This window comes from Phascolarctos cinereus, unplaced genomic scaffold (assembly GCF_003287225.1).
Source record: "Phascolarctos cinereus isolate Bilbo 61053 unplaced genomic scaffold, phaCin_HiC Scaffold_4;HRSCAF=312, whole genome shotgun sequence".
Taxonomy (NCBI): domain Eukaryota; kingdom Metazoa; phylum Chordata; class Mammalia; order Diprotodontia; family Phascolarctidae; genus Phascolarctos; species Phascolarctos cinereus.
The window spans coordinates 555449745-555472166 of NW_027555847.1; the positions used below are offsets into that span (position 1 = coordinate 555449745).

Sequence of the window (22422 nt, forward strand, 5' to 3'; positions counted from 1 at the left end):
GGGAGTAGAATGCTGTACCTGGAGTCTGGAAGAGCTGCATTCAAATCCTACCTCATGTACTAGCTGTGTGACTTGGGGCAGGTCACTTAACCTTAATCCATCTCAGCTTCCTTACCTATAAAATGAGGATAATAATAGCACCTACCTCCCAGGCTTATCGTGAGGATAAAATGAGAGAATATTTGTTAAGTGCCTAGCATATAGTAGGTGCTTAATAGATGTGTGATACTTTCCTCCCTCCCTCCCTGTCTTCCTTCCTTCCTTCCACACAGGGCCTATAACTATACAAAATGTTGCTTCTGCCCCATCACCTAGCAAAGTGTTTTGTGTATAACAAGTGTACATTATTTTTGCGTTAGACTGATCCTAGTAAGAAATACATGCATATGCAGGGTATATACATATTATGGGTTAATAAATAATCTATCCAGATTCACATGGCTTGGAAGTAGTGAGTCTGAGGAGTCAAACCTGGATCTTCCGAGTCCTAGTCTAGCGGGTTTTCCCTTGTACTACCTCCCTAAAACTTTGATCTTTGAGAACAAGGATTACCATAAAATCAGTTAAGGTGCACATTTGTTAAGTATATGCTATATGCCTTGCGCAGTGCTAAGTGCTGGCAATATAAAGGCAAAAAATCCAGTCTACTTTCAAAGAGCTCATAGTCTAATGGGAAAGGAGGGAGAGAGGAAACAAGGAAGGTAGGTTGAGTGCCTACTATGTGCCAGGCATCATGCTAAGCACTTTACAAATATCATTTCATTTGATCTTCCTAACAACCTTGCGGAGATGGGGTGCTATTATTCCTGTTTTTTGTTTTTGTTTTTTTTACAGTTGAAAGAAACTGAGTCAGATAAAGGTTAAGTGACTTGCCTAGGGTCACACAGCTAGGAAATATCTAGGGAAGATTTGAACTCTCTTGACTCCAGGCCCAGTATTCTATCCACTGCTCCACTTAGCTGCGTCTAGGGAAGGAAAGATGCAACCAACTATATACAAAAAAATTAATATACAGAATAAATTAAAGATAATATTAGAATGAATGCTATTAGCATCAAGGGATATTGGGAAAGACTTCTTGTGAAAGGTGGGGTTTTACTTAGGACCTGAAGGAATTCAGCAAAGCCAAGAAGTAGAGAAGGGAGAGAATCCCAGCTACTGGGGACAGCCAGTGAAAATTCACGGAGCTGGGAGATGGGAGTGTCTGATTCGAAGAATAGCAGGGAGGCCAATATCATTGGATCTCAGAGTACATAGAGGGGAGGTTAAGGTATAAGAAGACTAGAAAGGTAGGAAGGTTTTGAAGGGCTTTGAAAGCCAAACAGAGGACTTTATATTTGATCCTGGATGTAACAGAGAGCCCCTGGAGTTTATTGTGGGTCATGACTTATTTAGATCTGTGCTTAAGAAAGATCTGATGGGCCAGGTCACCTGGCTTCTGTGATGGATGAGAAGTGCAAGGCCTGTTGTGCAGCCTCTCTCTACCTCAGGAGGGTAATAACTTTAAATCTGCCTGCTGCTTCTCTCCATCGCTGAGGGTTGGAAAAGGGAACTTGTATTCTGCTCACCTGAACCTGGCAGATCTTATGCTTAAGAAAGATTTGATAGCTGAGTGGAGGGTGTACTAAAGCAGAGAGAGAATTGTGGTAGAGAAACCAACCAGAAGGCTATTTTCATAGTCCAAATGTGGGGGGATGAGGGCCTATACTAGGCTGATGGCAATGTCAGAGGAGAGAAAGGATTTACTTGAGAGATGTTATGAAGGCAAGAGATTGAATATGGCCATGGAGAGAGGAGGGAGGATGTGAGAGAGAGTGAGGAATTGAAGATGACACCTAGTGTGTGAGGCTGAGTGATTGGGAGGATGGTGGTGCCCTTAACAATAGGAGGGGTTTAGGAAGAGGGGAAGGTTTTGGGAAATGATAATGAGTTCAGTTTTGGCCATGTTGAGTTTAGGATGTCTGCAGGACGTGTATTTTTGAGATGTCCAAGCAGCATTTGAAAATATGAGACTGGAGGTCAGGAGAGAGGTTAGTTCAGTGCTCTGAAGAATAGTTCACGTTTGTAGAGTACTTTATAATTTACAAAGCCCTTTATATTTATTTGGGCTTCACAAGTACTCTTGGAGCTGAGGAATGAAAGCTGGAGTTCATAGATATTAAGTTTCTTGCTTAATGTCATTAAACGAATTGTGGTGTTAGCAGGACTGGAACCCACATATTCTGTTTCTGATTCCATTGTGATCTCCACAGTGGCACAATGGCTCTCCGTAGTAGTTATATAAGTACCAGCAACATGGTGTTAGAAAGCCCAAGAAATGCCAGGAAGGCTTATAAATTTCCTAATCTCAGTTTCTTAGTTGTAAAAATTGTCACATAGTTCCATAATAGTTTTTAATGGAGAGGTGGATAATTTGAACCTTAAAACCTACACCTGGAAAACCCAGTTGTGTATTCCAAATCCTGTAATTATGTGTATGTAGAAAGAAATCTTCAGCAGATTTCCTAAATTTTTTAATTCCTTCTAATTCCTAATTCAGCTTCTTTTATCATAGGATTAATAATCCTCTTAGCAAGACCTTCCAGTGACCTGACAGAGATGTTAATGTTTCTTTAATGGATTATGGACCTAGAATCTTCAACTCTCTTCAAGCCCTTAAGAACCTTTAAAGCATTTTTTCTTTTTCTTCTTCTTAAGGCATAAAGACTTTACATGATTGTACACTGTTGTAGAATGGCTCCTGTGATGGATGAGAGGTGCTAGGCCAGTTGTACAGCCTCTCTCTACCTCAGGAGGGTAAAATCCCACCTGCTGCTCCTCTCCATTGCTGAAGATTGGAAAAGGGAACTTTCATTCTGCTCACCTGAACCTGGCAGATAACTGAATGCATTGCAGGGCTGCTCTGAACAATCCATTTAGAGTCTGTAGCACTCTAATGCCTCCAGGAGTGTAGTTGGAAGCCGCTTGTGTTATTCTCTCCAGAAACATCAAGGCCAAGAATAAAAGTTGGCCTATAACTGATAACATAGTAAGGTAGTTTCCCAAATGTGTAGGGTCTTTCTGTCTACTGGTATCTGAGGATACAGTGCGTGTGCCTAACTTTGCCCTCCTTTTTTCTTACTTGTTCCCTCTCTGGGGCTCTGGTTTATTTCCTCTCAGAAGCCTCCCTTAAGTGGGTGTTGCTTGAGTAACCAAACACTGATTGGTGTCTGGAAAGGGTGAACAAGGAGCTTTTCTTCCCATTGTTTTTGTGCAGGTGTCCCTGTAAGCCCTCACCACAACTAGTACAATGAGAAAGATCCAAATGTTTGGAAACTTAAGCTGGGAAAACACCCCTGCATTTATCACTGCAAGCTAGGGAGTGGTGAACAGAGGCTAGGCTTTGGGAAGTCAGATGGCTTTTTCCTTAGTTAGGGAGGTGAGAAGACTGGATGTTCACATTTTATCTCCAAACCACAGTGCCTGGAAAAATAATGAATAAGGAATTTCTCCTTTTAAAATATCAAAAGTGTATTTGAAAGGAGATGATGTAGGTCATTCAATCAACAGTAAACAGGTATTTATTAAGCTTACTATATGTTTACTATGTTCTAGACATTGTAATATGTGCTTGAGATATAAACAAAAAAATTAAAAAACACAGTCACTGTTCTCAAAGAGCTCATGTTCTAAATAGGGGAGATAGCATGTAAATAACTAGATAGACACAAGAGATATACAGAGGAATGGTTACACAAATTATGGTACATGGACATAATGGAATATTACTGTGCTGTCAGGCACGACAAATAGGATAAATTCAGATCTGTATGAACTGATTTCAGAGTTAAGTAAGTAGAGCCAATAAAACAATATACACAAGAACTAGGATTCAAATGGAAAGGACAACTACATGCCAAAAAATCAAAAGTGAATATAACAAAATTATAAAGATCAATAAGGACTTGAATGAAGTGATATGAGAAGACACCCCCAAGTCACCCCTTCGTGGAGGTGGAAGGTCCACACATGTTTACACATTGCACATGTTTTTAGACTTTTTCAATGTATCAATAAGTTGTACTGATTTTTTTTTTCCTTTCTGAAAAATACTTAATGGCTCTAATACTAAATTCTAGATATGAGGCTAAATACTAAATGACTCTCTGGGAGACAAAAGGAAGGGATAGTAGGGAAAACTATGTTGATGTAAGAAAGAAAATATCAATAAAAATTTATTTTAAAAAAGATGTACAGAGTAGAATGGAAGGTAATCTGAAAGGGGAAGCACTGGGAGGTACAGGGACCGTGAAAGGCTTCTTTGCAGATGGTTGGCTTCAAACTGAGTCTTGCCAGGGAGTCTAGTAGGCAGAATGGAAGAGGGAGAACGTTCCATGCATGAGAGACAGCCAATGAAAAGGCACCAAAAACCAAGGATGAGAGTGTCACATACAAGGAACAGCAAGGAGACCCACCAGAAAGTTATTGCAGTAGTGCAGGTGTAAGGTAATGGGAGTCTGCACAAGAATGGTGGCTATGTAAGTGAAGAGAAGGGGACTCATACAAGGAATGTTCATTCCTTCGTTTCCCATCCAGCTGCATTTCTTCGGATTTCTTTATCATGCCCCAAGAGCCTCTTTATCTGGCAAGATCCCATCAGTCCTGGTACTTATGTCTCATCAGTACTTCTGCCCTTGGGGTCCCTCTGATTGGAGGGCAAAGTGGAGAAACCCCCATTTAAGGAAAGAGCCTAGGCCAGCCATCTTTTAATTTCCCACCAGGATACACTTTTAGACTTCTCCCATTAGCCCCTGTGTTTGCCTTATTGAACTTTATTAACTATGGGAATGTTTGTTGTCTTTTAAAATCTAGTCTCATTTGCCTAAATTCCTTCATTCATTTTTGCTATCTACCAATTCTGGAACCAGCTGCCAGTATTTACAAATATCATTCTGTGATGTTTCCCATATAGCTCTTTCCATAATTTCCCAGTTAGTCATAACTCTAGCCCTTCCCATAACTTCCCAGTTAGTCAGCAACCCATCTCATTGTAGTAGTATTAGAAGAGAGTATGACATTAAATTACCTTAGAGGCCTCAATCCTTAAGCCACAGAACCTGGATGAAGTTTAGTGGACATAGAATGTTGAAGGCCCTAAAACCCCATCATCAAGCTTCTCATACTGCTCATATTTCTCATTTTGACTACATATCTCTCAACAGTTTAAGCCCAGTTGGAAATAGGATGGGTGTGGGTTTTTTTTTCTTAAGTATTTGTGCATTAACAAGTAAAAGGGTGTGGTTTTAATTAATGGCACTTCTCCATAACATAGCAAGTTATGTAGCAAAGTAGACAGACACTAAAGCCATATAATTATTTTAGTTCAACCACACCCCCCTACCCTGCTACTTGAAAAGCACTTATACAATGATTACACTGTATCATCATTTTTCTTTTTCTTTTCGTAAAGAACACTAATTTAGTTTTTATTACATTGCTTAGCAATTATGATTGGGCTCCAGAAATTCTCTTTTTCCTTTCCATGACAATAAATTAAAAATAAGTCAGTACTTGTTAAAGGGCAGAGAGTAAAGGCACATTGCAGTAAGTATGCAGAATTCTTCTCTTCACAAAATGGATTCTTTTTTATTCTTTTCCTTCTTCAAAATCACTGTTAATATAGGTGACAGTGGGGTGCAGTAGAATTAGTGCTCTGAAATTTCAGTCAGAGGAACTAGTTTAGAATACAGGCTCTGCTTTTTATTACCTGTGTGACCGTAGGCAAATCCCTGAACTTTGGGCTTTAACTTCCTCATCTGTAAAATGAGGAAGGACTCTTGTAGCTCTAGATTTGATCTAATGTGCAATAAGCTACAAACTGTGGAAATCTTGTATTTTCTGTACCTTCAGGCCAATTGTGCTACTGAAAACTAGGCTTCTTCAACTGATTTCAGTTGTATTTGGACCTGAGAAGATATATAGCAGTAAGAACAACTATTTTTAGTTAAGTAGTTTTGCTTCAAAGGTAGTTGTATTTTCCCCAGAGCTTAGCACAGTGCTCTTCACACAGCAGGGGCTTAATAAATGTTTATTGAATGAAGAAGCAAATCAGTGAAAATATGCTGTATTCCATATTCAAACAGAAATTGTTTCTTTAATTATCTATTGACATCTATCTTGGTTCTATACTTCACATGCATTGCATGTAGTTTGACTTTTATAATGATACCCTTTGAGAAAAGGGAATGGTTTCATTTGCATGTTAAATCTGTCAAAAAGCAGTATACCCTATCTGTGTCTCTATGTAGTAACAGCTTTTAGTTACTGTAATATTGACTCACTCCTTGAATTATCTCTGTATATTCAGTTTTTAGTTTTCTTTCGGGTGGTGTATTTTGTGGGAAATAAATTTTCTCTTCCCTTTGAGTTTGGTGCAAGAGGATTGCAAGTTAAAATGAGAGGTTTAGATAAAATGATCCCTAATGGCCCTTCTAACTCTGAAGTTTAGTTTTCTGGAACAAAATAGGTTCTTGAAGAACCCATCTTAGATCCCAGCTTCGCCCTGGCCTTAGTGATTATCTTCTGGGCACAGATTCTGTCTTGTCATCTTCCTGAATTCACCATCTTCATTTTATTCTGAATATTCCCTATGAAAGATGTTATTTGTATATAGCTAATAAATTTGATGTTGGATTTATTTACCCTAGAAAATGGAAGAGACAGTCACATAGGACAGAAGTAGACATCCTCTTCTTTTCCCTCACTCCTTTGTGATCCAAACTATTATTTTTGGCAGCATTTTTTGTCTATAGGGTCTTAAGAGAATGAATTTTTCCCAAGAGCCACGTAGCTCTTTCTCTTTGACACGGAAATTTGTAGTTATTCTCTTCCCTGTGTCAGCATCTCCACAGGGGCTTTTATGTATCACCTGAGGCATAGATAGTTTCTTCCTGTGTGGCTTGGTAAGTTTGCACAACTTTATTAATTCTTCATTGAATGCAGTTGTCAACGTGGAATCCGAAGTTCTCTGCACAGCCATGGGAGGTGTGGTTGAAGAACTCTTTGCAAGTTACCCTGTTGTATTAAAGGTAGAAGGTCAGAGACCCAAACTGTTTAGGTTCAGCGTAAGCAGCTTATGTTGAAAGCGTTAACCAAGAGCTGCAGAACATTCTATTGTGTGACTTGTGCCATAGTTTAGTTTTCTAAAACCCATAGTATAGTCGTTTTTGCACAGCATGACCTCTTAGAAAGGTCATTGATCCAGTATGTAAATGGGATTACTTTGTTCGTTTTCCTTGTTTCTTAACAAGCTATTACTGAATTGATAAACTTTAATTGAATTACTGAATCAATTTGTTCTTTTATATATTTTTTTCTTTTTTGTTATTCTCACCTTTACCTAGAAGGGTTAATTTTATTTTATTTGTGCTCCCTCTAGGTCACTCACAACCCTGGGATTGGTTATATCATCCCTGGCTGACCAAGCAGCTGGAAAGGGTAAAAACAAATTCGTGCCTTACCGGGACTCAGTCCTCACTTGGCTTCTCAAGGTAATGCCTGGTTGTACATGTTCTTCCATTTCACATGTGCTAAGGAGATAGTATGGCATAATAAGCAGCAATACCTGGGTTCAAGTGTTGGCTCTGACACATACTGACTCATGTGACCCTCTGTAAGTCACTTAACCTCTCATTCATTGTCCCACGTAACTCTTTAAGATTATGATTTGAAGAATAGGTATCAATTTACATTGATTAATGAAATTTCCTCCTCAAAGTTGTTTCTACCAATGAAATCATAGATCTGGTTAAAAAAAATGAGGACATTTCTCCAGTGTTTTGGAAAGGACCCTGGAATAGGTGTCAAGAGGCCTACTTTCTGTTCCTCTTTTGTAATTAACTGCATCTTTTTGGACCTCAGCTTACTCATTTGTAAAATGGATTAGAATGGATAAACCTGTAAGGTGTTTGCATTCCAGGTTGTCTTTAATTTTGTCAATGCTAGTACTCCCTCCAGTAATTAAGACCGTAACCCTTCTATAATTGTCTTCAGGAGTTGCTGTGGCACAGAAATGCATGATCTTGCAACCAAACTGTTGCTCAGTATCTCCACATCTAACTAAGCTGGTCCTCAGATGATGGACATTCAGTCAGTCTCTGGGCCTTCTTTCCAAATTGGCATGATCTACAGTTAGGTAGTACAGTGGATAGAACACTAGGCTTGAAATCAGGAAGTCCATCTTCCTGAATTCAAATCTGGTCTTAGACAGTAGCCTTCTGACCCTGGGCAAGTCATTTAACCCTGTTTGCCTCAGTTTCCTCATCTGTCAAATGAGCTGTAGAAGGAAATGGCAAATCACTCCAGTATCTTTGCCAAGAAAACCCCAAATGGGGTTACCAAGAGTCAGAAATGACTGAATAGTAGCAGCAAAGCTTACACTTTGCTGGCCTTACCTTAGAGATCCCAGAGTCACTTCCAGACTACAATGAGAAATTGGAGTAACACTTTAATGAAGGTCTTCTCACATACTCTGCTCTGAAAAAAGTGTGCATGTCATTTACAGACAACATCTACAATGTACGTTTTGTTGATTCCTGGTCGTATAGGAAGACATACCTTTTATGATATTTTTTCCCATTTTGCTTTTTTCTTTCCTTTGGTTGGCATGATTCATTTTAGGCAAGCATAATTCAATAGACAGATATCCTTACTTCAGAGTCATTGTGGCATACTGAAAAGAATAATCTGAAGACCTGGGTACATTTTAACTTCTGACTCTTGGTTTCCTCAACTGCAAAATAGAAATAATTCTTTCATTACTTCATAGAGTTGGTGTGAGGAAAGTACTTTATAACTGTAAAACATTATGTAAATGTTAATATTTATTACTAGACACAGAGGTCAGATTACATCATGTTTATAGAAATCATTTGTGAACTAACTATACAGAAAAATCATAGCATTTTTTCTGGTCACCTTTATGTAGAATGAAATCATATTTCTATTAAAAAAAAGTTTTAGGAGCAGCTAGGTGGCACAGTGGATAGAGCTCTGGCCTTGTAGTCAGGAGGAACTGAGTTCAAATCTGGCCTGACACTTACTGACACTTACTAGCGATGTTACCCTGGGCAAGTCACTTAACCCCGATTGCCTCACTTAAAAAAAAATTTTTTTTTAATTTTAAATTCTACTCTGTAGCAGTTTCCTAATATAGTTGTGTTGGTGACCATTTGCTGAAGGAGAATTTTTTTCTTCTGTCTCCTGTATGTTACTTATTTCTCCATTCTATACTACTACATCAGTAAGCACAGTAACTGATAGGCTTTTGGTTATAGACAAGCCTGTTTTTTTTTTAAACTGTATTAAACTTTTACTCTTCTTAGGTTATCCAGACTTTAGGGCTCTTCACTGTTAGGAGCAGAGTTTGCACTAATTCATTTTTTTTAATTTACTAATTACATATTATACAAAAAGATATAAATTTGTTCTTCTTGTATGTTCCCAAAACTCTGTAAAATATGTTTTGCAGGACAACTTGGGAGGCAATAGTCAAACCTCCATGATAGCCACCATTAGCCCAGCAGCAGACAACTATGAAGAGACACTCTCTACATTAAGATACGCAGACAGAGCCAAGAGAATAGTCAATCATGCTGTGGTCAATGAAGATCCTAATGCAAGAGTCATCAGAGAACTGCGTGAGGAAGTAGAGAAATTGAAAGAGCAGCTGTCACAGGCTGAGGTAAAAACTATCCCAATACATATATTTTCGTTTAAATTATATGGTACTTTGCTCCTTTCAAAGCACTTACACTTTCTCATTACATATAATCAAAAAACCTAGATTCATGGTTTGCCATTAACTAACTTAAGTAAGTCATTTAACCTCTGAAAGCCTCAGTTTCCTTATCTGTAGAATGAGAATAACAATATCTCCTCTGCTTACCTGATAAGAGTGTTGTCAGGATCAAATGAAAATTTTGTAAAACAAGCATTTATCATGTACAAGGCATTTTGCTAGGCCATAGATATTTTTACCTTTTCCATAACTAATTGTTGACAGAGAACAAAACTGATTCTTTTACATTTTATCATTTCTGCCTGATCCTGCCATCTTTTAGTGGGGGCTATGTTAAGCAATGAAGCAATCCAAAAGGAGGCAAGAGAAGGTGGGGGGAGATGCAGATAGAGAAGAAAGTAGCCTTTATATGCTACTAGTTCAGGGAATCAGTTCCAGAATCATCAGGAACTGGCTGCAATGGATACAACTATGAAGCAATGAGACTAGCTCTCCAAGCCATTTGTGTATATTTGTGAAAATACCTTGAGCACTCTAGGAGAAAGAAGCTATTAAAATTCAAGACGTTACTAATACTGCCTTTAAAGTTATGGTGAGGAGTCATTCTTTGTGCTAGACAAGCACATTTTGCTAGGTTGAAAAAATATTCAAGGAAATCTTTGATTTTATAATTTGTTCCATTTACTTTGTGCTTATCTTTGGAGCACGGGAGTGTGGGCTTGCTGATTAGGAGAGTGTGGCTGGATGCTATTGAGTGATGAGAGAATGACAATAAAAGTCCCTTGGATCCTTCTTTCTTGAATATTTGTAGCACAGTAGTCTTCCCAGTGGAGTTCAATGAAGGGCTCTTTTGTTTCTATTAAACAGGTAAATTATAGAAAAATGCTTTTGGTTTTCTGTCCTTGCAGATGCTTTTCATGTAAAATCATCCATTTGGAAAGCAATTAAACAGTCCTCTTCTGTGTGTTTGGGATTTATTTACTTTTTTAAATGCATCAAATGTAATTTTATTATTGCAGTTAGCAAGAGTGGAAAATGTGTCAGGAAAAATCCAAGTCCTGGATGGACTTTGTAGATCTTCCCAGCTGTAGGAAAATAAGTGAAATGATTCTGGAATTTGTTTGCAGATGAAATTTCTAGTTGTTTTCTCCTTTTCTTTGAATCTGTGCTATGGTCAGACAGAGTCTCAGCTGAGAAAGCATAACTTGCTCTGCCAGAGCTGGCAGATCTGCCAGATTCCTGCATCAAAATCTGAGGGTAGAAAATGGAAGAGACACTATTGTAAGCCCACCTAAACTTTTCATAGTTTGCCTTTCTGTGTCCAATATTAGATTCCCAAGTGTGTTCCTAGTGCCACTGAGGTCATCAGCATCTCTGAAGGAATTTAGCTGCCCTTATGAAGCAACTGGGACCGAGACACACTTGGATTAGCCTCTAAAGCTAAGGCACTTCATTTAGCTGTTTTTCTTCCTAGCCCTGTGGTCTTGGCTGTTGGCTGCCCTTTTTACTCTGCAGAGAGTCATGTTACTGCAGGGTGTCAGAAAGCATATTGCTGTCAAATGAAATGAAACATTTTAAAAAGAAAAACCTGCGTCTGTCTAGCTCCAGTCCCCCTGGGTATTCTCCTTGAACAAATTCAGAGGCAAATTACTGCCGTGTTCACCAGATGTCCTGCTTCCAAGTGAGTAATAAATTGCCTAAATTGATTACCAACAGTAAAGAAAAGTAATAATAAAGGACCCAGATTGTATTCTGCAAATAAATTAGGAGAAATTTCATCTTTCCTAGTAGGTTAATTTAATTGAAATGCCTTCATTGGTGACATATGGTGATGTCTGTCATCAGTGGAAAAAAGTAACATTGATTAAGTGGCCTTTTTGCTACTGGTTTCTTTGTTATTTGTAGAGAAGAGTTTAAAAAATTTTTTTCCTTATATTCAAAATAAGCACAAGAGTAACTATAGCATTAAAATTAAACTCATTACAGTTCCTGAGGCTCCCCACCCCTTAAAAGAATCAAGAAAATATTGATTACACCATCCATATTTTCTTATATCTCATGTGGTTAAATTACTACCCACATGCTGTTGGTAATAACCCTGAAAAGGACTGTCTTTTTACTTAATACAAAATGATGGGGAGATTTATCAGATAAAATGTTGGGGTGTTTTGTTTTTTACTTCTTAAGGCTATGAAGGCTCCAGAACTGAAGGAAAAATTAGAAGAATCTGAAAAGCTAATAAAAGAACTAACTGTAACCTGGGAGGAGAAACTAAGGAAAACTGAAGAAATTGCCCAGGTAGCTTGATATGGAATATTGTGATTCTTGCGTCTTTATTGCTTGGAATGTGTTATCACTAAAAAGTATTAAAAGGCGTATTTCTACTTAAGACTCAGCTGAATATATAAAAAGTAGTTTAGACATCAATTTCTTATACCTGATATTTTGTTCTTTTATTATTTATTTGAACTGTATGCTTGTGTCTCTATATTTATTAGTGTGGTTAGGGGCCAGCAAAAGGTGTATGAGCATAATACATGAACTATCTGAAATGCCAGTACATTTAAACAAAGGTCTACTCTGTTGCTTCAGAAAATATAGCAAAATGCAAGATGAGGTAGTTTAAATTTGAATTTTGCTATTAGCAGGATAATCCTGACATATAGCATTAATATAGTTTTCTCTGCTTCAAGTGATAAAACAATAATATATGCAAAGTGCTTTGGAAATTTTAAAGCATTATTATAAATTTAGAAGCTGCTATTATGATTCTTATTTTGTGAGCTTCTGAAGAAATGGAATTTGACAAGTTTACCTTGAAGAATTCAAGAAAGATAGATATCACCAAGGGCTAAATTTCCATTTATCTGTAGACGGGCACTTAAAGATGTACACTTTCACAGACGTTTTTCAGTCACATTGATGCTTAAGCATCTGACCGCACCAATCAAGTAGAGCCCAAAGGAGTATCTGGGATCCAGTCCAATCTTTAGCTTCTTATGTTTCTAATGTGTCTATGTGATGGCTTTGTACTCAGCAAGAATGACTTAAACTTTTCATTTGCACGTCTTGTTACTAAGGCAACAAACTGGATGAGTTACTCACTTTTGTCTGGTTTTGTCCACAGGAAAGGCAAAGGCAGCTTGAAAGTATGGGAATTTCCCTTGAGACTTCTGGCATCAAGGTGGGGGATGACAAATGCTATTTGGTGAACCTGAATGCTGACCCTGCTCTCAATGAACTTCTTGTCTATTATTTAAAGGTAAGAGGACACATATAAATCTAAATTCCTGACCTATCTATGTGGAAGGCCCTGTCCTCTCTGTATCTTTTGCCCTATTTTGGCCTTCATTTAATTAAAAGAATTAATAATATAATGAATTCTAAAGTTATCCCTTCTATAGATGATCTTCACTGTATTGTCACAAGCCATCATTCATTAATTTATTCTTGAAATGTTTATTTATTAAGTGCCTTCTGTGGTCAAGGCACAGTACTAAGCAACACATCTTTGAGACAATTATTTCCTGACTATACTTTATTGAATTAACTGAATAAGAAAAAGATAATGATTTATATATCATTTCCATTTTGGTGAACTATCTTCGAATCCCAGTGTGCTTTAGTTTAAAATAATGAAACTTTAAGCTATAAATAAATGCTCGATAAACAAAGCAAAACAAAACAAAAAAACTAGAATCTTATAGCTTTTTGCTTCCTTTTGGCAACCTTAATATAAACTCAGAAAAGAGACTCATTTTTCTTCTTCTAGACATGACCTTCTGGCTCATGACCTCATGAGCTCATGATTGAAATTGCAAATTGCATCCAGTCACTACTCTTGTCACAGGGGCTAATGTTACCAAATGTTTCCCCTGTAGTTCAGGGCAAGAGGAGGAATGAGACTGTTGCGCTGTCTCCCCCATACCAAGAGCCTTCTTCTTTCTCATTACCATCTCCTGGGTTTCCTGACTTCCTTCAAGTCTCAGCTAAAGTCCCAAATTCTACAAATAGTTTTTCCCAGTTCTCCTTAATCTTAGTGCCTTCACTCCGGGATTACCCCCACATTGTCTTCTCTCTCATGGTAGGCATAAATGTTATCTGCATTGTTCTGGTGTTGCACAGAGGTCTATGAAAAAGAAGTGAGCCCTTTCTGAAAATTTTGTTTGCTGAGATCAGAAGTTAAACTTAGCCTAGTCTGCTAACACTTTGGAGGACTTATTATTACAATTCTGAATCAATAGTACTTACTTGTAGCGTTATAAAAAGGCAGAGGTATAGTTTTTGTTCTCAGTTTGAAGGAAGGAAGGCCATATGCATTTACTGAGCATCTACTATGTGCCAGACACTGTGCTAAGCACTTTATAAATATCTCATTTGATCCTTATGATATCCCTGATATCTCCATTTTACAATTGAGGAAACTAATTCAAACTGAGATTAAGTGATTTGCCAAGAGTCACACAGCTAATAAGTATCTAAGACTGGATTTGAACTCAGATCTTCCTGACTCAAGACCCAGTGCTTTATCCACTGTGGCACCTAAATTGAGAAATAAATAAGATGGAACAGTGATGGTCTCTGAAGATGAGTCCTCTTCGAGTTGAGAGTCATAACAGTCACCTCCTAATTAGTTTATCCTGCCTCCAAATTCCTTCCCTTTCAACTCTTTTTCTAATAATTACCAAATTCATTTTCCTAAAACACTATAGCCATGTCACTGCACTCAAAAATTTCAGTTGAATGAAATATAAACTTCTCAGCTTGACATTGAAAATCCTTCATAATGTGGTTTCCACCTACCTTTCCAATCTTATTTCCTGTTACTCTCCCTCATGCATTCTGTACCCCAGTAAATATAGCCCTATTTGCTGTTCTCCAAATAAAACTATCCATCTCCTGCTTACCTGACTTTACGTAAGTGGTGTCTCCTCACTGCCTCATTCTGGGCTGGAATGTACCCCTTCTTTACCTCTGCCTCTTGGAATCCATAACCTACTTCAGATCACAGTTCATGTGCCACCTTCTACATGAGACCTTTCCTGATCCCTCTAGTTATTAGCAGTCTCTCCCTCTTGAAATTATTTCATATCATTATATTTACTTTTCTTGTAGAAATGTTGTAGTCTCTCTAATAAAATGGGAGTTTCCTGAAAGTATGAACCATTTCATTTTTTGGTGTCTCCTGTACTTAGTTTGGGTATTTTGTACATATCAAGTACTTAATAAATGCTATTTGAATTGAATTGTAATGAATTGAATTGCACCATCATCCAACAAACAAACATCTACTCTGTCCCTGGTCCTGAGCAAGGTGATGGAAATAGAAGACAAAATTCAAATAGCCCCTGTCTTCAAAGAGATTACATTCTATTGGTAGTAAACAACACATATATAGGAGGTCAGTATAGAATGTGTTTGCAGTAAATGCAAAATAATTATCTGGGAAAAAAGCACTAGGAATAGGCTCCATGTATGAGATGCTTCTTGAGTTTAGCCTTAAAGGAAGGTAATGATTGTGAAAAGCAAAGGTGAAAAGGGGAGTATATTTCAGCTATGGAGGAGAAGCCTATACAATAGTAAAAGCACTTAAAATGGAATATTAGTACAGAGAACAGCAAGGAATCCAGTTTGGCTAGAATGCAGAGAGTGTAAATGAAAGTAATGTAAACTAAGCCTGGAAAGATAGGTTAGAATCAGATTATGATGAGCTTTAAATGTCTGATTTAAGAGTATGTGTTTTCTTCTGGAAGCAAAAGAAAGCCACTGAAGCTTATAGATCAGGGGGCTTTGGGAATATTACTTTAGCAGCTGTGTGGAGGAAGGATTAGATAGGGGAGAGACAGGTGACAAGGAGACCAAGTAGGAGCTACTGCGAAAGTCCAAATGGGAAGTGATGACAACCTGAACTAGCGCCTTTGCTCTGTGAGTGAGGAGAAGGAGATGGATACAAAAAGTGTTGTATAAGTCATGTTAAAAAAGACCTGGGTGAGGGAGAATGAGGAACCAAATGGAGAATTTAGGAAGAGGCGGTGATTTGGGACAGAAATAATGAGTTCTGCTTTCAAAATATAGAATTTGAGATACCCATGAGGCATTCATTTGGAAATACCTAATAGGCAGCTGGAGATCAATAGTACTAGTTAAATAGATTGGCGAATCCTCTGCATAGGGATGCTAGTCAAATCTGTGGGAATTGATGAAGTCATAAAAGGAGAGCATCAGGAAAAAAAAGAAAAGGACCCTAGAATACACCCAATAGTTGGAGAGATGTGGATGATGATCTAGCAAATGAACAGGAGCAGTGGCCAGATAGATGGGAAGAGAACCAGGAGAGAGCAGTGTCATAAAAACCAAGGGAGAAGACAGTGTCCAGGAGGGAGGGGGGGAATGGTCAGCTACCTTATGGTTACGTATGCCTAAGTAGTAAGTAGTGTACCATGTGCTTCCAGTGCCTTTATATGTAATGCTGATAAAGGAGCCTTAGCTATTTTTGTCATGTTATAATTTAATACATTTTGACTTCATATGACACTAATTTTAAATTGGTTAATCAGCATTGACCAACTTTAACTTATATAAATTTACAACTTTAATGTATTGTCAACATAAAGTATTTTATTTTAGTGTACACAAAACCTGATATCTGAGGTCTGCTTCATTTAGTGATATTTGTATACATTCAAAAAAGTTGGGATACCTTGTGATTGGTAAGATATTGGTAGGCTTGACTTGCAGTATCTTTAATAATCTCTTACCAGGATCACACCAGAGTTGGTGCAGATACCTCTCAGGACATACAACTCTTTGGCATAGGAATTCAGCCTGAGCACTGTGAGATTGACATTGCACCAGATGGAGATGTTTCTCTCACTCCAAAAGAAAATGCAAGGTAAGGAAATTATAGTATGACTTGACATACATATTGTTCTTTATTATTAAAAGTTGGGGAACATTTCTGGGGTTTTTTTTATATTAGAGTCCCCACAGGGTGAAATTATATACATCATTGAATTTCAGCCCCCTTTACCTCCTGCCTCTCTTACCTTCATTCCCACTCCGCATTTGATCAGTCCTACCCATCCTTCAAATCTTGCTCAAATGAAATCACATCCCAGAAAACTTTCCCAGTCCTTTAATGGACATCAATCTATCCTTTTTCTGAGTTTCCATAAGTCCTTTTACTTCTATTTTCTATTCACATTTTTTCTATCATTTTAATTATTTATATGCTTCTAATTACTTGCACTAGACTACAAATTTCAAGAGAGTAGGAATAATGTCATCTTTGTATCCTCTGCAGCACCTAACACAAGGTTGGTGCTTAAAATTTATTTGTAGAATAAATGGATATTAGTGAATTTTCGTTAGAACCTTGGCATTTGTGATTTGTAATAGGTTACCTAGTGAGTAATGAGCTCACTCCCAGTGTAAAATAGTGTATTTTAAGGCATTTATTGACTTTTCCTTTTAAAGTATACAAAAGTAATGCGTAAATACATTCATTAGCCAAGTTAGTTAATCATTAATTAACAATCAGAAAGTATTTATTAATTATCTACTATGTGCCAAGCTAGGTGGTGAGGTAGATAAACTTTTTGGCCTGGAGTTAGAAAAACCTGAGTTCAAATCCAGCCTCAGACCCTTAGTAGCTGTGTAATCCTGGGCAAGTCACTTAACCCTGTTTGCCTCAGCTCCTCATCTGTAAAATGAGCTGGAGATGGAAATGGCAAGTCACTGTAGTATCTCTGTTAAGAAAACCCTAAATAGGGTCATGGAGAATCAGACACAACTGAAATGACTGAAAAATGAAAATGTACCAAGCAGTGTTCTAGGTATTTGAGATTCAAAAACAATGAATAAAACATTTCCTACACAAAAAGAAAGAAATAACAGGGGAGAAAACAAGTCCATATATAAAGAGAACAAATATAAAGTAATTATCTATAAGGTAATTTGGGAGTGGGGATAGTTAGATGTTGCAGTGTATAGAGTGCTGGGCCTGGAGTCAGGAGGACCTGAGTTCAAATCCAACCTCAGACACTTACTAGCTGTGTGATCCTGGGCAGTCGCTTAACCCTGTTTGCCTCAGTTTCCTTATCTGTAAAATGAGCTAGGGAAGGAAATGGCAAAGCTATCCAGTATCTTTGCCACAGAAACCCCAAGAAGAGGTTACAAAGAGTTGGACACAACTGAAACAACTAAATCACAACAACAACAATTTGGGAGTGAGCTCATTAGCTATGGGGAAGGGAGACGGGAAGGACAATTATATAGAAGGTAGTATTTGAGTTGCATCTTGAAGGAAGAGAGATTCAGTGGGGAGGATGTAACGAGGGAGTACATTACACGTATAGGAGATGGCACGTGCAAAGTTATGGAAATGACACATGGAGTATCAAGGTAACGAATAGAAAATAGCCCAGTTTTCCTGGAATGAAGAATAATGTCCAAGGAGGCAGGAAAGAAAAGTTACAGGGTAAGGTTGTGAAGGACTTTTAAATCCAGAGAAGTTTGTATTTGATCCCAAACACAATAGAGAGCCACTGGAGTGTATTGAATAGGGGAAGGATATGGTCAGATTTGTGTTTAAGGAAAATCATTTTGGCAGTAGTGTGTAGCATGGGTTGCAGTGATGAGAGATTAGAGGCAAGGAAATCTATTAGGAGGCCATTGTGATCTATTTACAAATTACATGTGTCACTGAAAGCTCTAAATGGGTATCAATCAATGTTGGCCATTCATTCTTTCATTCACAAATGTTTAAATGTGTTCTCTGCACAAAACACTGTGCTAGGATTTGGAAAAGATACAAAATTTAGATAAGACTCTCTTGGAGCTTCTGTTCTAGGAGGAAGGTAAAATATAAAGACAATAGTAATATGAAACAGTACTTGATAAGTGTATTAGAGAGTCACAACACAAAAAGCTATGTGAAGTACCAGGGGCAGGCAGAAATAAATGGGAATGAGAGAGATGGAACAGGAAACTTCACCAAGTGGCATTTGAGTTGGACTTGAAAGGAAGGGTAGGAATTTAACAGATGAAGGAGGAAAATAAGATCATTCTAAGCAAAGGGGTTAATTCAATTCACCAAACATTATTTACTTTTTATGTGTCTAAGGTCCAGTACTGAACATACAAAGTAAAAGAGAGACAGAGAGATAGAGAGACAGACACACACACACACGCAGAGAGAGAGAGAGAGAGAAAATCTGTGATCTTTATAAGCTTACTTTCTGTTGAGAGGATATAATATGTACACAGATAAGCAGATGCGAGAAATTTAAGGAAGGAGAGATCACTAGTAAGTAGGGGAGAATCAGGAGAGATTATGTGTAGGAATCAGCATCTGAAATGAAGCTTACAAGAAATTAGAGATTCTAAGAGGCAGGGGGAAGAAGTCAGCACGTGCCAGATGTGTAGGACAGTATGTACAAAGGTATGGAAATGGGCATTGGAGCATTGAATTCAGAATGTGATTAATAGGCCAGTTTGACCAGAGTGAGTGAAAGAGAATAATATGAAATAAGTCTGAAAACATAGGTGAGAGATTGTGAAGACCTTTAAATGCCAGGCTCTATTTTAGCCTCAGGCAGTAGAGGACTACGGAAGGTTTTTGAACAAGGTGAACAAAAGCATGGATGTGGAAATTGATGATAAAGGAAAAGATAAGCACATTTTTTGTAATACTTGTCACCATCCATTCAGCAAACTACATTCCGGCTTCTCTTTTTTCCAGAGTTCTGCAGACTAATAAAATAATAGAAAATTCCAAACAGATGGCACCCAGACTTATAGGGATAGAGTTACAAAATTCGTCATTTGGACTGGCAAGAATATGGGAGCATGTCAGTGGAAAAAACACATAGCAAACTATGTTTTATTGTATTTGTGACAGACCAAAAATATTAGAGGTTTCTGGGATTTTATCAGTCAAAGCAGTCACTGTAGCTGAAATATGTTGAAATACTACTACTACTACTGAATGATTTGTTTTCATGCAGGGCCCTAGTATTAATTGTACAATATTGTGCTTGTGATTTAATTGCAAATTTTGGAGTTCATAAGGGTCAGATTAGTGGAGAAGAATAACCTAATGGAAAATAAGAGCTCAGTTGTTCAGTTTCCTTCTTTTCCACTGTGGATATAGGAACCACAAGGTTGTTTCCTTTTTCACATTAAATAAAAGAATGAGCAAACAGCAAAATATATTTTCCCTTTTTTTAAAAAATTTAATCAACATCAGTAAACTCTTTTCAAGTGGTAGGAAACAGAGTTGTTATAAGGTCACAGTTATCAGGGATCAATTAGCATGGGATTAAAGGATCATAGATTTAGGAGGGAAGGGAGCTGAGACCATATAATCCAAACCCAGGACTTTAAAGATGATGAAACAGGATTGGAGAGTTTAAATGACCTGCCCAAAGCCACACTGGTAGCTAGTGACAGGTTTGGAATTAATTCTTTTCTCTCCAAATAAATGCAAAGCCTCTATGCGTTAATGATGCCCTTCATAGCAATCAGTGGGATTCAATAATCAGGGAGGGGAGTATGCACTTTACAAACTATTTCTCTGTGGGGTATTCAAGCAACTAAATTCATAGACCATTTACAATTGTCATTCAGCCAGTCAACTACCTTGTGCCAGGTAGTGTGCTAAGCACTGGGAATACAAAAAAAGAAGGAAGACAGAAGAAGGAAGAAGGAGAAAAGGAGGGAGGGAGGGGAGAGAGAGAAAGAGAGAGAAACAGAGAGAGAGAGAGAAGAAAAACAGTCCCTGCGCTCAAGGAGCTCACAGTCTAATGGGAAAGCCAACATGCAAACAGCTATTGCAAACGAGATACATACAAGAAGTCATGACAGATTTCTTGGAATTATGTGGAGCAAGTTTCTCTTTTCTAGTTATGCCTTGCTTCTAGTGTCTACAGTACAGAATTTAAATTTCAGGCAATTTTCAAGTCATGTTTAAGATACACCAAAGGTCCCTTTGGATGTTGGACTTATAATATTATTACCCACCTCATTCCTCCTAAGGGCTTCCTTTTTCTTTCTTTCAGGTCCTGTGTGAATGGAACACTTGTGTGTTGTGCCACTCAGCTGTGGCATGGAGATAGAATCCTATGGGGGAACAACCACTTTTTTAGGTAACATCACTGTGTTTTATTTGTTAGTGTTTTATTTTCATAAGCATTTTCATTGTCACTGATTTTAGATACTAACAAGTTGATTTTTAAAAAAATAGAATAAATCTACCCAAGAGGAAACGACGAGATTGGCTGAAAGATTTTGAAAAAGAAACTGGTCCACCAGAACATGATCTGGATGCGGCTAGTGAAGCTTCCTCAGAACCAGACTATAATTATGAGTTTGCACAAATGGAAGTTATTATGAAGACACTGAATAGCAATGGTAAGAACCCCACAAGTCAAGCGATGTTAGATATGAAGGTGCATTTCTCTAGGCACCTTTCTGTCTCACTCTGATAAAACAGATCTAGGTAGTGTTGAGTTTAAATGCAATTTTGAAATGCAAAATTCCTTATTTTTACTTCTTATTTTTAGTGTAGTCCTACTGGAGGCATCCCACGGTAATTTCAATCCTCTTATGTAACAGCAAAGACAGTGGTCACCTGTATGGGGGTAATGCCCCCATATAATGGACATAGCTAAGTTGACCCAAGCCCTGAAATATTGAATAGAATGCAATAGAACACCCAATTTTGTCTCATTGAACCCAAGTCATTACTGTACCATACTAAGCCCAGAAAGCTCTCATCTAATAATTTCAAATAATCTACTCAGGAGGCTAGAAATTTTAATAATCTTTTTCTAGAAATTTGGGAATTATAGCACAGTGAGGCTAAGATGGAACAAACTGCTAATATAAATAAACTCAGGGTACCTCTTACCAAAGGCCGGACAAGAAAGGCCAGAAAACTTACTGATCTTTTGTAAGGCTTTTGCTTCGCCAGCTTTTCTCAGACCTTTTGGGCAAGGATACACAAAGTATTTTTTCTTCAAAATTTTTTTTTTGATAACTTTTGCAAACCCTTTCTTCATATTGAAGTTCTCCCTTTCCCTTTGTCTGAAAGCCAGATTTTTTTTTAAATATCATGTATTTATTTGTCTTTATACATGTTGTTTTCCCCCTTAGAAAGTAAGCTCCCTGAGGGCCAGAGACTTTTTATTTTTTGTCTTTGTATCCCCATTCCCTAGCACAGTGCCTACTATACATCAGGCACTTAATAAATATGAACTGAATTAAAAATTTTTACTATATTCTAAATAGATTTTCTCCTGTGTCCCACAAAAATATTCTTTTACTGTTTCTCTTAATCTAGCTCTTGATCTCTGATTGTAGGAAAGTCAAGAAGCCTATAAGCAGACCAGGAAAATTCTCACAGTGCCTCACAGGGAGGGCTACCTTGTCTCCTCCCTCTTTTAAAACTGTAAAACTAAAGCAAATCCTCTAGACTACCAGAAAAATGCCTTCTGAGGGTAGCCAAGCCTTTCCTGCCAACCTAGTAATTAATTTTGATATGAGGACTCCCATGTACATCATGAAAGACCTCTAAGGATCCCTGGAATTTGCTTTGGGAAGCTCTGGGGCAAATATGAATGTGTAGGCTCTGCTTTTGGAGA

At 37.7% G+C, this 22422-nt stretch overlaps 1 protein-coding gene across 4 annotated transcripts in view; it reads left to right on the forward strand.

Annotated features, from left to right (window-relative positions):
- KIF13A (kinesin family member 13A) overlaps nucleotides 1-22422 on the forward strand; it is a 245689-nt gene that overhangs the window by 147690 nt on the left and 75577 nt on the right. For all 4 annotated transcript variants that reach the window (XM_020986811.2, XM_020986812.2, XM_020986813.2 and 1 more), the window contains exons 10-16: nucleotides 7418-7529; nucleotides 9509-9721; nucleotides 11966-12076; nucleotides 12906-13040; nucleotides 16540-16670; nucleotides 20839-20925; nucleotides 21024-21190. In XM_020986811.2, the coding sequence (XP_020842470.1) occupies nucleotides 7418-7529; nucleotides 9509-9721; nucleotides 11966-12076; nucleotides 12906-13040; nucleotides 16540-16670; nucleotides 20839-20925; nucleotides 21024-21190 (956 nt within the window). The remainder of the gene's footprint in view (nucleotides 1-7417; nucleotides 7530-9508; nucleotides 9722-11965; nucleotides 12077-12905; nucleotides 13041-16539; nucleotides 16671-20838; nucleotides 20926-21023; nucleotides 21191-22422) is intronic.